The 12,587-nt window shown below is 34.8% G+C and overlaps 1 protein-coding gene across 5 annotated transcripts in view; it reads right to left on the bottom strand.

Annotated features, from left to right (window-relative positions):
* Positions 1-12,587, bottom strand: part of BBS9 (Bardet-Biedl syndrome 9) — a 347,201-nt gene that overhangs the window by 59,313 nt on the left and 275,301 nt on the right. For all 5 annotated transcript variants that reach the window (XM_032234710.1, XM_032234712.1, XM_032234713.1 and 2 more), the window contains one exon: positions 5,050-5,158. In XM_032234710.1, the coding sequence (XP_032090601.1) occupies positions 5,067-5,158 (92 nt within the window). In that variant the 3' untranslated portion in view covers positions 5,050-5,066. The remainder of the gene's footprint in view (positions 1-5,049; positions 5,159-12,587) is intronic.

The following is a 12,587-nucleotide window of genomic DNA, read 5'->3' as shown; positions in this document are numbered from 1 at the left end:
GTTCTATTTAAAACAATCCATTGTTCCATGTGTTTATTTGCCTTTCTTTTTATCAATCCTGGGTTCTTTTCAAGCTCTTTTCCAACTATGTAGCAGTGTAGTATCTGTCACCCCAGCTCTAGCTTCCAGTATTGAAATGAAGAGAAATATATACTAGCTGATTGTCAAATAGTCAAAAAGGTCATTTTTCTTTATAAAATTTCTTCCAGTGGTCAAAAAAATATTATCTACAAGTTTAAATCACTTTTCACAATACTATAAATTTCAATCCAGTCTTTCTTATAGTTTAAAACTTAACAGTCTCTCATTACAGTTCCATTTCTCTTTTGGATCTGTGATCTATCTTTGCATATTAACTTGCCACTTTCTCTACACTTTGGAGAATCTTTCTTTCAGTAATTCTTTTATTTAGGGATAGGGCTCTAAAATGGGAATTGAAAGTCATCTCACCCAGTTCCAATACTCTGTTCACGAACAGCTCATTAGTGCTTCTTTCTTCAGTTGCCCAGCTTCAATGTGGCCATAATGGTCATCTCTCTTCTTTGTTAGTGAGGAGGATGCCTTTCTTTGTGACCCCTCTGGGGTGACTTTAGTCACTTGGGGCCTTCCAAACAAAGAGGAACTGGCTGGGATTCGCAGAGCCCCACTATATTTGACCATCTCACCGTGACACCAAACCAGAAAATTAAGTTGCATATGTTTTGTGTGTGTATATAAAATATTACATATTTATATATCTTCCTTAGTGTTTCATGCTTTAAATTATATCATCTGTTAAACTACTGCTGGAGATATATAGCAAGTAACTTTAAAAAATATATAAACTAAAATTTTGTTTTGGATAGCACTTATGGAGAATAACCAAGACATTCTTCTTTCATTTACAGCAGTATTTACTAATTTATTTAAGAACTGAAAAAATAAGATACCTAAAGATGAGTTGATTGAAGATATATTATTAATATATGACTATTCTATGTGTATGTAGAAAATTCAAAGATATGTTAGGAATTATTTTTAATTAATACTATAGAAAGTGATTAAGAATATTTTTCTGTGAAGCCATGACATTTTATCAACTACTATGTCTATGGCCATTAAGCCTAATTTAAAGAGTATAAATTACTAAAAGAGGAGGAGGGTTAAGGAAAGGAATATTTTAAAGCATTTGTTAGCATACAGATGTGTTTTTTCTGAAAATTTTACATTCCCATTATAGTTTTAAGTTGGGTATGATAGTTATATTTCAAACCTTGCCAAATATTAACTAATAAAGAGGAACAGTGTGCAATTCCAATCCATTTCAATTGCTGATGCCTAAGAGATCAAAGTACAGTTTAGTTATTTCATGTTTGATTGAGTTTTTCTATGTCTCATGTTCCTACTGTAATTCTACCTTTGGAACTTTTTTTTCCTGGATAGCAAAATCAGCAACTAGACATCCCAAAATATTAATCTAGTGTGCTATAACATTATTAATACTCCAGCTCTTTTTCAATAGCATATTGAGTGCAATGGGACCTTCAAATACTATCAATCACTATACACTATTAATATGGTTTCTTGGTTAAAATATATGAGTGATTTATCACTGCTTTCTATTTCATGATTATTGGAGACTCTGGACTAATACACCTCCTTCATTTAAGGATTGAATAAATAATCTCTGGACTGTTGCATAAAAGTTGAATCTCCTAAAACAAAATAAGGTATTTTATAAGGAGAAATGAGTGGAATTCTGCAGGAGATGAATGTACTTTTTCAAAATACAAAAGACATCATGAAAGGATTTAAGGAGATTATGGACAAAATGGAAAATACCATATGAAGGATGATGGAGTAAAGACCAAGCTGCCCAGGAAAGGGAGTACTCAACAGAAAAAAATGAAGGAAGAAGAAGACAAAGAGGAGGCAACAATGGAAAACCAGGGGGGAAATGTATCAAGAGAGTTGGAAGATATGTTTGAAAGGGAGAGAGGGATCTATGTAGAAAACCCTGGGAACTGGGCAGTGGAAGAGGGTAGAGGTGGGAGAAGTGCTTAGATTAAATAGTCAAGAAGCAGATGAAGTTAGAGACAAAGATTTAAGAGAGGAATTGGGGAGGCAAGTCAATAGAAAAAGCATAGCAATTAAAGCATTAAAGTGGGCAAGGGTTAATGGATAAATTATTTTTCTCCTTTTAGTGTTCTGATTTGCTTTTGCTTTTCTCTCTCTCTTTTTTAAAGTGTAGTAATTAAAATATTGAAGTGGGCTATAGACAGTGGATGATTCTTCTATTTGTTGTTATCCTGATTTGCTTTTTCTTCTCTCTCTCTTTGCTATTTTTCTTTTAGGTGGGTGACATGATTAGAAGTTAGGATAGACAGAAATAGTTTTTTAATAAAATGTGATGAATAAAAGCTAGAATAAGTGATAGAAACAAGAGAAGGGGAATATTAGTGTATACACTTTATAATAATAAAAGTAATAATAAGATACAACATTGAATAATTGAATGATGATGGACTATGGCTGGGATTCGCAGAGCCCCACTATATTTGACCATCTCACCGTGACACCAAACCAGAAAATTAAGTTGCATATGTTTTGTGTGTGTATATAAAATATTACATATTTATATATCTTCCTTAGTGTTTCATGCTTTAAATTATATCATCTGTTAAACTACTGCTGGAGATATATAGCAAGTAACTTTAAAAAATATATAAACTAAAATTTTGTTTTGGATAGCACTTATGGAGAATAACCAAGACATTCTTCTTTCATTTACAGCAGTATTTACTAATTTATTTAAGAACTGAAAAAATAAGATACCTAAAGATGAGTTGATTGAAGATATATTATTAATATATGACTATTCTATGTGTATGTAGAAAATTCAAAGATATGTTAGGAATTATTTTTAATTAATACTATAGAAAGTGATTAAGAATATTTTTCTGTGAAGCCATGACATTTTAAAATATTGAAGTGGGCTATAGACAGTGGATGATTCTTCTATTTGTTGTTATCCTGATTTGCTTTTTCTTCTCTCTCTCTTTGCTATTTTTCTTTTAGGTGGGTGACATGATTAGAAGTTAGGATAGACAGAAATAGTTTTTTAATAAAATGTGATGAATAAAAGCTAGAATAAGTGATAGAAACAAGAGAAGGGGAATATTAGTGTATACACTTTATAATAATAAAAGTAATAATAAGATACAACATTGAATAATTGAATGATGATGGACTATAATTTAATATAAATGTATATTATTGCTACAAATACATGAGTTGATTGAATGTAAGAATTATGATTAATTTCATTAGTCTTATTTGTATTAGAATGTATGACACCCAGGTGCCACACTAGTCATGTATTGATTTGTATTTATTAGTTTGTCAAATATGTACAAGATAACAGGTATAAATATAAACATGGATATGAATGAAAGAAATGAACACGAATAAAAGGGGATAGTAGGACAGGGATGATAGGCATGCTGGTTTGCTTGTGCATGTCTCCTTTACGGACCTCTTTGGAATGGGGTGAGGTCCACGGTGGACAGTTTAAGATTGAAGCTGTGAGGATTAGAGGATGTAACAATGGAGTCAGGTAGAGCATTCCAGGCATTGACCACTCTGTTGCTGAAGTCATATTTTCTGCAATTGAGTTTGGAGCAGTTTACCTTGAATTTGTATCGATTGTTTGTCTATGTATTATTGAGGTTGAAGCTGAAAAAGTGGTTGACAGGTAAGACATCGTAGCAAACAATTTTGTGTACTGTGCTTAGAGGCAATTCAGTTCCAGATTGTCCAAACCCAAAATTTCTAGTCTGGTGTATAGGGAATACTACTGTGAGTAGAAGAATGCATTCAGCTCTTCTTCCGGAATGCAATTTCTGTAACTTTCGGCAGGGTTGTAATTTTGAATAATTGCTGAATGAACTGATGTTGAGGACTATTGGTAAGCTATTCTACTCAGTAACAACTCCTTATTCCAGCAATAAGACTAAAATCAATTCTGAAAGTTCACAATTAAAAAAAAAAAAAAAACCCACTCCAATATCAAAATCCTTAATCAACTATTCCCAAACTTCTCACTATTCATTTGTCCCAAAGACCTTCAGAACCAATCTTTCTCAAGGGTGTTCTAGAGAAGAGGAAGGAGTGTTCCAGAGGCTGTTTTAAGTATGGGTAGTACAGTGTTGAAAGTACTTGACAGCATCATTCATTAAGGACCAGAATCTGCAGTGTATATTTCTCCCTAGATCTTGCTGTTGGGAAAAAGCAACTTGGAGAAAGTGACTTGATAATACCCAGGTCCTGGGCCATAAAGAATATTAAAACCCATTGCACCTACAATCCAGTCAGCATTTAGTGCAAATCAAACAATGTTACAGAAATAAGCTCTGATATGCCATTACCACTTAAGAGTATTGCATTCTCAATCAGCTACAGCTTCGGAATGGGCTTAAAGACAGCCTCTCATAAAGCAAGTTTATTTCAGTTAGGAAGTAAGAAGGCATGATCATAAACAAAACCTCCTAGTTCATGAATGGCTGCAACTGACTATGATCTCCATCTGCTCTACAGAGAAGCCATGAGACCAAGAAGTCCTTGGATTGAGAACTCGCTTTTCAAGACAGAGCACCTTGGATGATCCCTCTGCAGAGTGCAAACTTTGCCCAAGATGAGAAGAATTAAAATTGGAAGATATTAGAGAGACTAGGAAGAAGGGGCCAACTCCAGATGTGCGGCTAATTCTAAGCATCTTATACAAAAGGCCTTGAGAACCTAGACTCATCATTGCTTGCTTGGAACAATTAACAATTAATTAAAAAACAATTAACATTCCTATATGCAGACAAGGTCTGAAAATTTTTATCAGGCAGCCCATTGAAATAGATAGATAGATAGATAGATAGATAGATAGATAGATAGATAGATAGATAGATAGATATAGAAAAAATACAGTACTTTCTTGAGACAATAAGCTCTATTAGTCCATGCAAACATAATGAAACATTTTTATGATAATTTGCCATATGGAAAATTCATTCATCTTACCAGGTTTGTTATCTCGCTTATCCAGATTCTTGTAATTGACAAACATTTGTTGAGTTTTGTATGGCTGGTCTTTCTTCAAAATCAGACTCTGGGATAGTATCATAGCCACCTAAATTACAAATAAAATATAATTGGTAAATTAAGGCATAAGAGCATTAAAAAAAGAAAAAAAGTAATCTAACTTTTAGAAAATATTAGCTATTTTTTAACTATAGAAAATGTAAAGCGAGTTAAGCTAATTTGTTGCTGCAGATGACTGAACAGGATGATTGAGCACAAGGCTCCCTTCTCTTTTCATAAATTTGATTGCCTACTGCAGAATGCATTAAGTCTAAATCAATGTTTCTCAATGTTGGCCACTTTAAGACATGTGGACTTCAACTCTCAGAATTCCCCAAGTTGATGTCTTAAAGTGGCCAAATGTGAGAAAAACTGGACATTGGAGCCAATTAAACAGAGTTCTTTGCAAGCAGCTATATGCAACATTTGTATCTCAGCATCATTGTTAATGTTGTAGGATATTGAAATACACTTAATCATTGTGCACTCACCCTCTACTTTTCAAACAATTACTTGTATAAACAATCCTGTTGTTTATTTAGGCCAAGAATTTATAAGTCTAGACTATAATAGAAGTTCTCCAATAAACTAGGAATTTAGTCCAATACTTTAACTATGATATGATACATTCCTTTGTGGAATGGTCATTTCCATCCCACAAAGGCTACACTTTTTAAGTATGCCATATAAATCCGTAGGATCTATTTTCTCTCTCTGATTTCTTGTTTTCTATGTATAGAAACTATTTTTATATAGGTATGCAATCAATTATGTGTATTCCTCCTTTGAACAAAAAGAAAAATATTCCAGTTACTAGTTTATCACTTACTTGCAGACCAGGTAGGAGAAAGCAGTGAATTTAATACCTGCTAGTTGTTATCACAGAATGGAAAAATTCTTGAAGAGAGCCTTTCCTGCTTACCTGAACATGCCATAAAAATAATATAATGAGATGAAATCCCTAAGACAATGAATCATGCTTTCCACCCTAAAAGTGATGTTGTCCGATTATACCTACCAAGAGGAGAGGATGGTTGAGGACTCCTACAAGTAGAACAGACTGTGGAAGAAGAAAAACACAGCCTGAATGATTACATCCAGAAAAGTGAAGAACCAATGATTAAGGAAGTAAATAAAGGAGGCCTTTTAAAAACAATTAAGTCAAAAGCTGAATACAAGAAAGAAGTAATTGAGAAGCGAGCTGAAAATTGGAAAAACAAAGCTATGCATGACCAATACTTGAAAAGTATTGAAGGCAAAGCTGACCAAAACCTAGCTTGGAACTGGTTAAGATCAGAAGCACTGAAAAAAGAAACAGAAGGCTTTATTTTGGCAGCTCAAGAACAAGTCTTAGCCACAAACTACATGAAGGCAAAAATTCAACATGTTACCCACCAACAGCAAATGTCACTTCTGTAATGAGAAAGACGAGACAGTCGACCACTTGATAAGCGGGTGCAGCAAAATTTCACAAACTGACTACCTACAATGCCATGACTGCGTTGCTAAGATCATTCACTGGAAATTGTGCCAAAAGTTTGGATTTGAGTACAGCAAAAACTATTGGGAACATCAGGTTCAGAAGGTTTTAGAGAATGAGAAAGTCAAGATCTTGTGGGACTTCAGAATTCAGACTGACAGGCACTTGGCCCACAATACACCTGACATAACAGTAGTTGAAAAGAAAAAAAGTATGGTTCATTGACATTGCAATACCTGGAGATGCACGAATTGAAGATAAACAGCAAGAAAAAATCACAAAGTACTGCAACCTGCAAATTGAAGTTGAGTGACTGTGGAAAAAGAAATCGTTTGTTGTCCCGATTGTAACTGGAGCCCTTGGAGCAAGGGCTACCTTGCTATTTGGAAATTTTAAATTTATCAGATTTGAACATTCTGATTCTACAAAAAACCACCCTACTTGGAACAGCTTATATCCTCTGACGTTACCTTAACAGTTCCTAGGTCCTTGGTTAGGACTCGAGCTGCTGAGCTACCAACCAGCCCCAAAGGCTGTGAATCTCACCAAAGATTATCATCATCATCATCATCATCATCATCATCATCATCACCATCATCACCATCATCACCATCATCAAAAACAACCAATGGAACAATATCAGTGTTGCAGTATAACTTTGCAACATGCATGCAAAGAATATTTAAGGGATGGGAACAATTGTAGACCATTTGAAAATAATTATTAAGCAATTATTTTCCTGTGGGCATATTCATAGAAATTTGTTTCTATTTGTGTAAAAATATATAAGCTTCAGTCTGAAAGTCAGTTTGCAGGTACTAACAACAAAACTTTTGACCATGCAGTGAAGAATGTTCTTGCTTAGCTTAGGCTGGGGCATTCTTTAGAAAATGCATACCTGAGCTATTATACATTCAAATGAATAGCAAGCAATATTCAAGCTGAAACCATGTTTAACAGGTTTGATGTCTTTTAATTCTTTTATTAAAATTGACAGGTTTTATCCTCCCAACTCTGCAAGATCCTGCAGCAATTAAACACAATTTTCAAGGTATTTTAAGTTTGTTTCCCAGACCACGTTCTATATTTGTGGTATGTAATGCAGACGGCTGGAATTTAAAATCAAATGACTGAATATTAAAAACATATCTATTTTTTAAAAATAATCAATATTATTAAAACAAGTAGTATCTTTTAAAAAAACCTAATGATAAATTTGTTTGATATTTAGAAGTTATTATATTCCCCCAAACCCTAAATAATAAAATATATTTTTGCCTATTTTTATTTTATTATTGATTAAAAACATACAAAACATACATGCTTTTACACGCTCATTACAAAGAAAAATTTACCCAATTATTCCAGATTACTTAAAATTGGTCATACATTCTCAGGTCTTTTAGCCTTCTCCAGTACAGATAGGCCTCAATTTACAACCACAGTTGAGCCCAAAATTTCTTATGCTAAGTGAAACAATTTTTATCTCATTTTACAACCTTTCTTGCCACAGATATTAAGTAAATTTCTGCATCTGTTAAGTTATTAACATGGTTGTTAAGTGAATCTGACTTCTCCATTGACTTTGCCTTTCAGAAGATCTCAAAAAATTATCACATGACCGTGGACACTGTAACCATCAAAAATATCAGTCAGTTTCCAAGTGTCTGAATTTTGATTGCATGACCATGGGGATGCGGCAATTTTTATAAATGTGAAAAACAGTCATAAATTACTTTTTTCAGTACCATTGTAACTATGAACAATTACTATACAAACTGTTGTAAGTCAAGGTCTACCTGGTCTACCTGTATCATCTCCTTAAAAAGTCACCTCAAAAAGTCGAGAACACCTTTCAAATTAGTTTTGAATAAATGTTGACAGACTATAATCAAAAAGTAAAAATATATTCATAGAGAGGATTACATGCAATAACGTATTAATATAAATTTTGTCTCTTTCCCACAGGATACTCCATGTACATGGAATCTCCTGAAGATAATCCCTTATGAAAAATTCGTTTCCAACATAACAAATGCTATATACTCTACTGACCTCTATTTTCAATAATTTAAAAATAATACTCACAGAATGATACTTTCCACTCTCCACTGACAATGTCAGAGTTCCGAGCAACACACCCATTAAAACCAGAACTCTGAGGCAGGTACATTCCTCAAAGAACATGTTTATTGGATACATCATATTGGCACAGCCGGTGAAAACCAACTCTAAAGATTCCCGTCCTTTTCATCTAATTAAAAGAATAACAATCCTTCTTCAACAGCCACCTGTTAATGATGACCTTGGTTCCCACAGGAAACCTTTTTGTTTTGACTGTTAGTTGGACTATCTATTCCCCCCTCCCTTCCCACTCTCAGGCTTCATGGCAACTATGAGGCAGCACAAGATGGCTTCAGGTCATGAGAGTTGACAGTTGGACCTCCCCTCTTAACTGGAGAGAAGTTTGAGAAAAATTCAAATGGAGAGAAATTAGTTTTCAATCAACAATCTCTCCTTCCCCCTGGAGGCGCCTTTGGTTTTTGAAGGTATTTATCGTGGGATTGCTTAGTCAGTCTAATTGCTTTTAGGTCCCAGCTTTTTACCTAAGTGGCTTTGGACAATTCCATTGCACTAGGTATTGCAATCTCCTTTTGTATAGTCTGGAGTGTAGGATTCATTTTCTCTCATAATGCGTTTCTCCCTGCATTACAATCATCTTTGGGGCTGCTTCGTCCATTGGCCTCAGCTGAGACCCTATTGCCGGCTTTAACAAGCTACTGTGGAAGACTGGATGCACTTTCCCTAGCAGGCAAGGAAGCTTTAGTTGCACCGTGACAGGATTAAGAATCTTCACAATAGAGAAAGGAGCTATAAATTTTGGTGGCTCTGTTAGTGCTCAGACAGAGCTAAGGCGCTGGGAGGATCCAATGACCCTCCCAAACTCCCTCCAGAATTTGACTGTAAATTGGACACCACCCCAGTCAGAGATAATTCTTCTAGGAACTCCATGTAGCCTATAAATGTGCTTTATGAATAGTTTGGCTAGTTTATGGCCTGATGTGAGACTGGACCAGGCTACAAAGTGGGCTTGCTTGGAGAAGAGGTCAATCACCATCCAAATGACCATATTTTCCCCACTCTCAGGAAGTTCTATTATAAAATCCATGGCGATGTCCGGGAAGCACCAGTCACTTGTTGGAGCAGTCCTGGGGGCTTCCCTGGTAGTTTTTTCATCGTGACACATGTAGTGCACCTTTTAACATAGTCCTCAATGTTCCCATTCATCTTTGGCCACCAAAATTGTCCCCTTACCAAGCACAGGGTTTTCAGGAAGCCGAAATGCCCTGTCTGATTGGTGTTGTGACTTCTTTGCAGTATTTGGAGGCACAGACTGTTAGGGATATACAGTTTAGAGCCCGTCCAGACCAGTCCATCTCTGAGGATCAGTAGCTCCTTGTTGTCCTGGTAGCATGGATTGGTGGGTAGGTCGGTTTTTAACTTCTGAGTTAAATACTCTCCCTTTTCAGCTTTTCACCTTTGAGTTTGCTGTCTGATGGCTTGTTTGACTTGCTGGGAAAAAAGGTATCATAGCATGGACCACATCCATACGCTTGCTGTTATATTGTGGCATTTGCGACAAAGCATCTGTTAAAAGGTTTCTCTCTCCAGAATGTATTTTAAAGTGAAATTGACTTGGTTAAAGTACTATACCTACAATATCTGCTTTGGTGAGAGCTTCCATGGGGTCCTAAGTCCCTCCAGGTTTTTATGGTTTATCCATACTTCAAAGGGCACTTGGCTCTTTTCAGGGAAGTGGCGCCAGATCAGCAGAGCCAAGCGGACTGCATACGCTTCTTTTGTTTTAATAAAAAGTTTTTTTTTTATTAAACACAAATTGAAACAATGGACACAGTGTAACCATCCTGGAGAAATCTATGCCATACGGGCTTAGATATAAAGTTATACATTGTAACCACCCTGTTTTTTAACATTTGATCTATTCCGTATTTACAAATATAGAAATAACATATTTCCAACCAGGTTGCTTTGTGTTTATCTTATACATTTTCACTGTTATAGTTTCATATGTAATTCTAGTCTCCATTCTATGAATCTTAGCCATTGCCCATTTTGGGTCTTTCCTTTTTTGTTCCAACTATCGATAAAATTTATCCCTGATCTTATAATATTCTGATTCGTCTTTATTCTTCAATTCCCACATCAATTTATCCATTTCAGTACAGGTCAGAATTTTCCTAATTATTTCCCCTTCTTGTGGAGTTTCCCTGTTTTTCCAATTTTGGGCAAAGACAATTCTTGTTGCCATAATAATATGTATTGTTAAGTAAATCACTTCTTGTTACATTTATTATTTATAATTCCCAAAAGAAATAGTTCCAGTGCGAATTCTATTTCCTCTTCGGTTATCTCTATCAGCCACTTTTGGATTTTCTGCCAATATTTTTTTTGTTTTTTGGCACGAGCACCACATGTGGTAGTAAGTGCCTGATTCATGGTCACATTTCAGCAATTTGGCGCTGAGTTTCTAAACATTTTGGCAATTCTCGTGGGTGAAAGGTGCCACTATAAAACATTTTATATAAGTTTTCCTTATATGGTATTGACAATGTTATTTTCCTATTCCTTTTGCATTGTTCTTGCCAGCTATCCAACTGTATATGCAACTATTGTCTCCTTAACCTGCTCTTCTTGCATCTTGCATTCCAATAAAAAATTGTATATCTTCTTTATCAATTTATCATTTGTCCCCAAAAGGATCGTGTCTATTGCCATCAACTTTCCATTAATGCTCCACTCTTTCATATTTTTGAGTAACGTGATTGGATTTGGAGGTAAGACCACCATTCCAGATCTATCCCTTGTTCTTTTAGCTCTTGCCTTGATCTTAATCTACCTTCTTTATCTAATATATCTTTTATAGGTGACCTTATTAATAAAGTTTGTATGCACCATGCTTCCAATGTTGATAGCCAAATCGGTACCTTGTTATAAATTTTTCTCATGAATTTATTCCATGTTTCTAATGGCGCCTCTCTTATGAAGTGTCTTTGGAGAATTGATGTGCTACCTATTTCCTGTACCACAGGAAGGCGTGCCAATCTAAATGTAAATCGTGGCCCTCTAGTGTTAGCAATCTATTATTTTTAAAATCTATCCATTCTTTTACCCAGGTAAGTGTTGCTGCTTCATGATGTAATTCCCATTTTGGTATATTAAATCATCCTCTTTCTTTTACATCTTGCAGAAGTTTAAATTTAAACCTTGGTTTCTTCCCTTGCCAAATGTATTCTGATGTCATTTTATTCAATTTTCCAAAGTACTTTTTATCTAATTTTATAGAGATATTTTGAAACAAGAATAATAATTTTGGTAGGATATTCATTTTAATCACTTCTATCCTTCCCATGAAGGAAAGTCTCAAATTTTTCCATTCTCCAATTCTCTTTTATATGGTTTGTTAACTTAACATAGTTGTCCTCTTTGATTGATGTACACCTGCCATTATATAAATTCCTAAATATTTCATTTTTTTTCAATCTGAATATTTATTCCCTTGGCCAATTTCTCCTTCTGCTTCTCCATCATATTTTTAACTATCATTTTAGTTTTATCTTTATTAATTTTCAATCTGGCTACCTTCCCATAGTCCACTAATACCTCCATCAGCCTCAGACCTGATTCTAGTGGTTCTTCAAGGATAAAAACTAAGTCATCTCCAAATGCTTGAAATTTATAGACTTCTTTTTTAATTTCCAGACCTTTAATTTGAATTTCTTTTCGTATTATCCTTGTTAACACTTCTAAAGACAATATGAATAATAAAGGGGATAGAGGACACCCTTGCCTCATGCCTTTCTGGATTTTAAACTTTTTGGTCACCTCTCCATTCACTATTACTTTAGCTTCTCGGTTGGAACATGTGGCCCGAAACATGTTTAAAAATTTATAGCCAAATTCCATATATTACAATTGT

The sequence above is a fragment of the Thamnophis elegans genome, chromosome Z, assembly GCF_009769535.1.
Source record: "Thamnophis elegans isolate rThaEle1 chromosome Z, rThaEle1.pri, whole genome shotgun sequence".
In the NCBI taxonomy this organism is placed as follows: Eukaryota; Metazoa; Chordata; class Lepidosauria; order Squamata; family Colubridae; genus Thamnophis; species Thamnophis elegans.
This window is presented reverse-complemented; position numbering and strand designations above follow the sequence as displayed.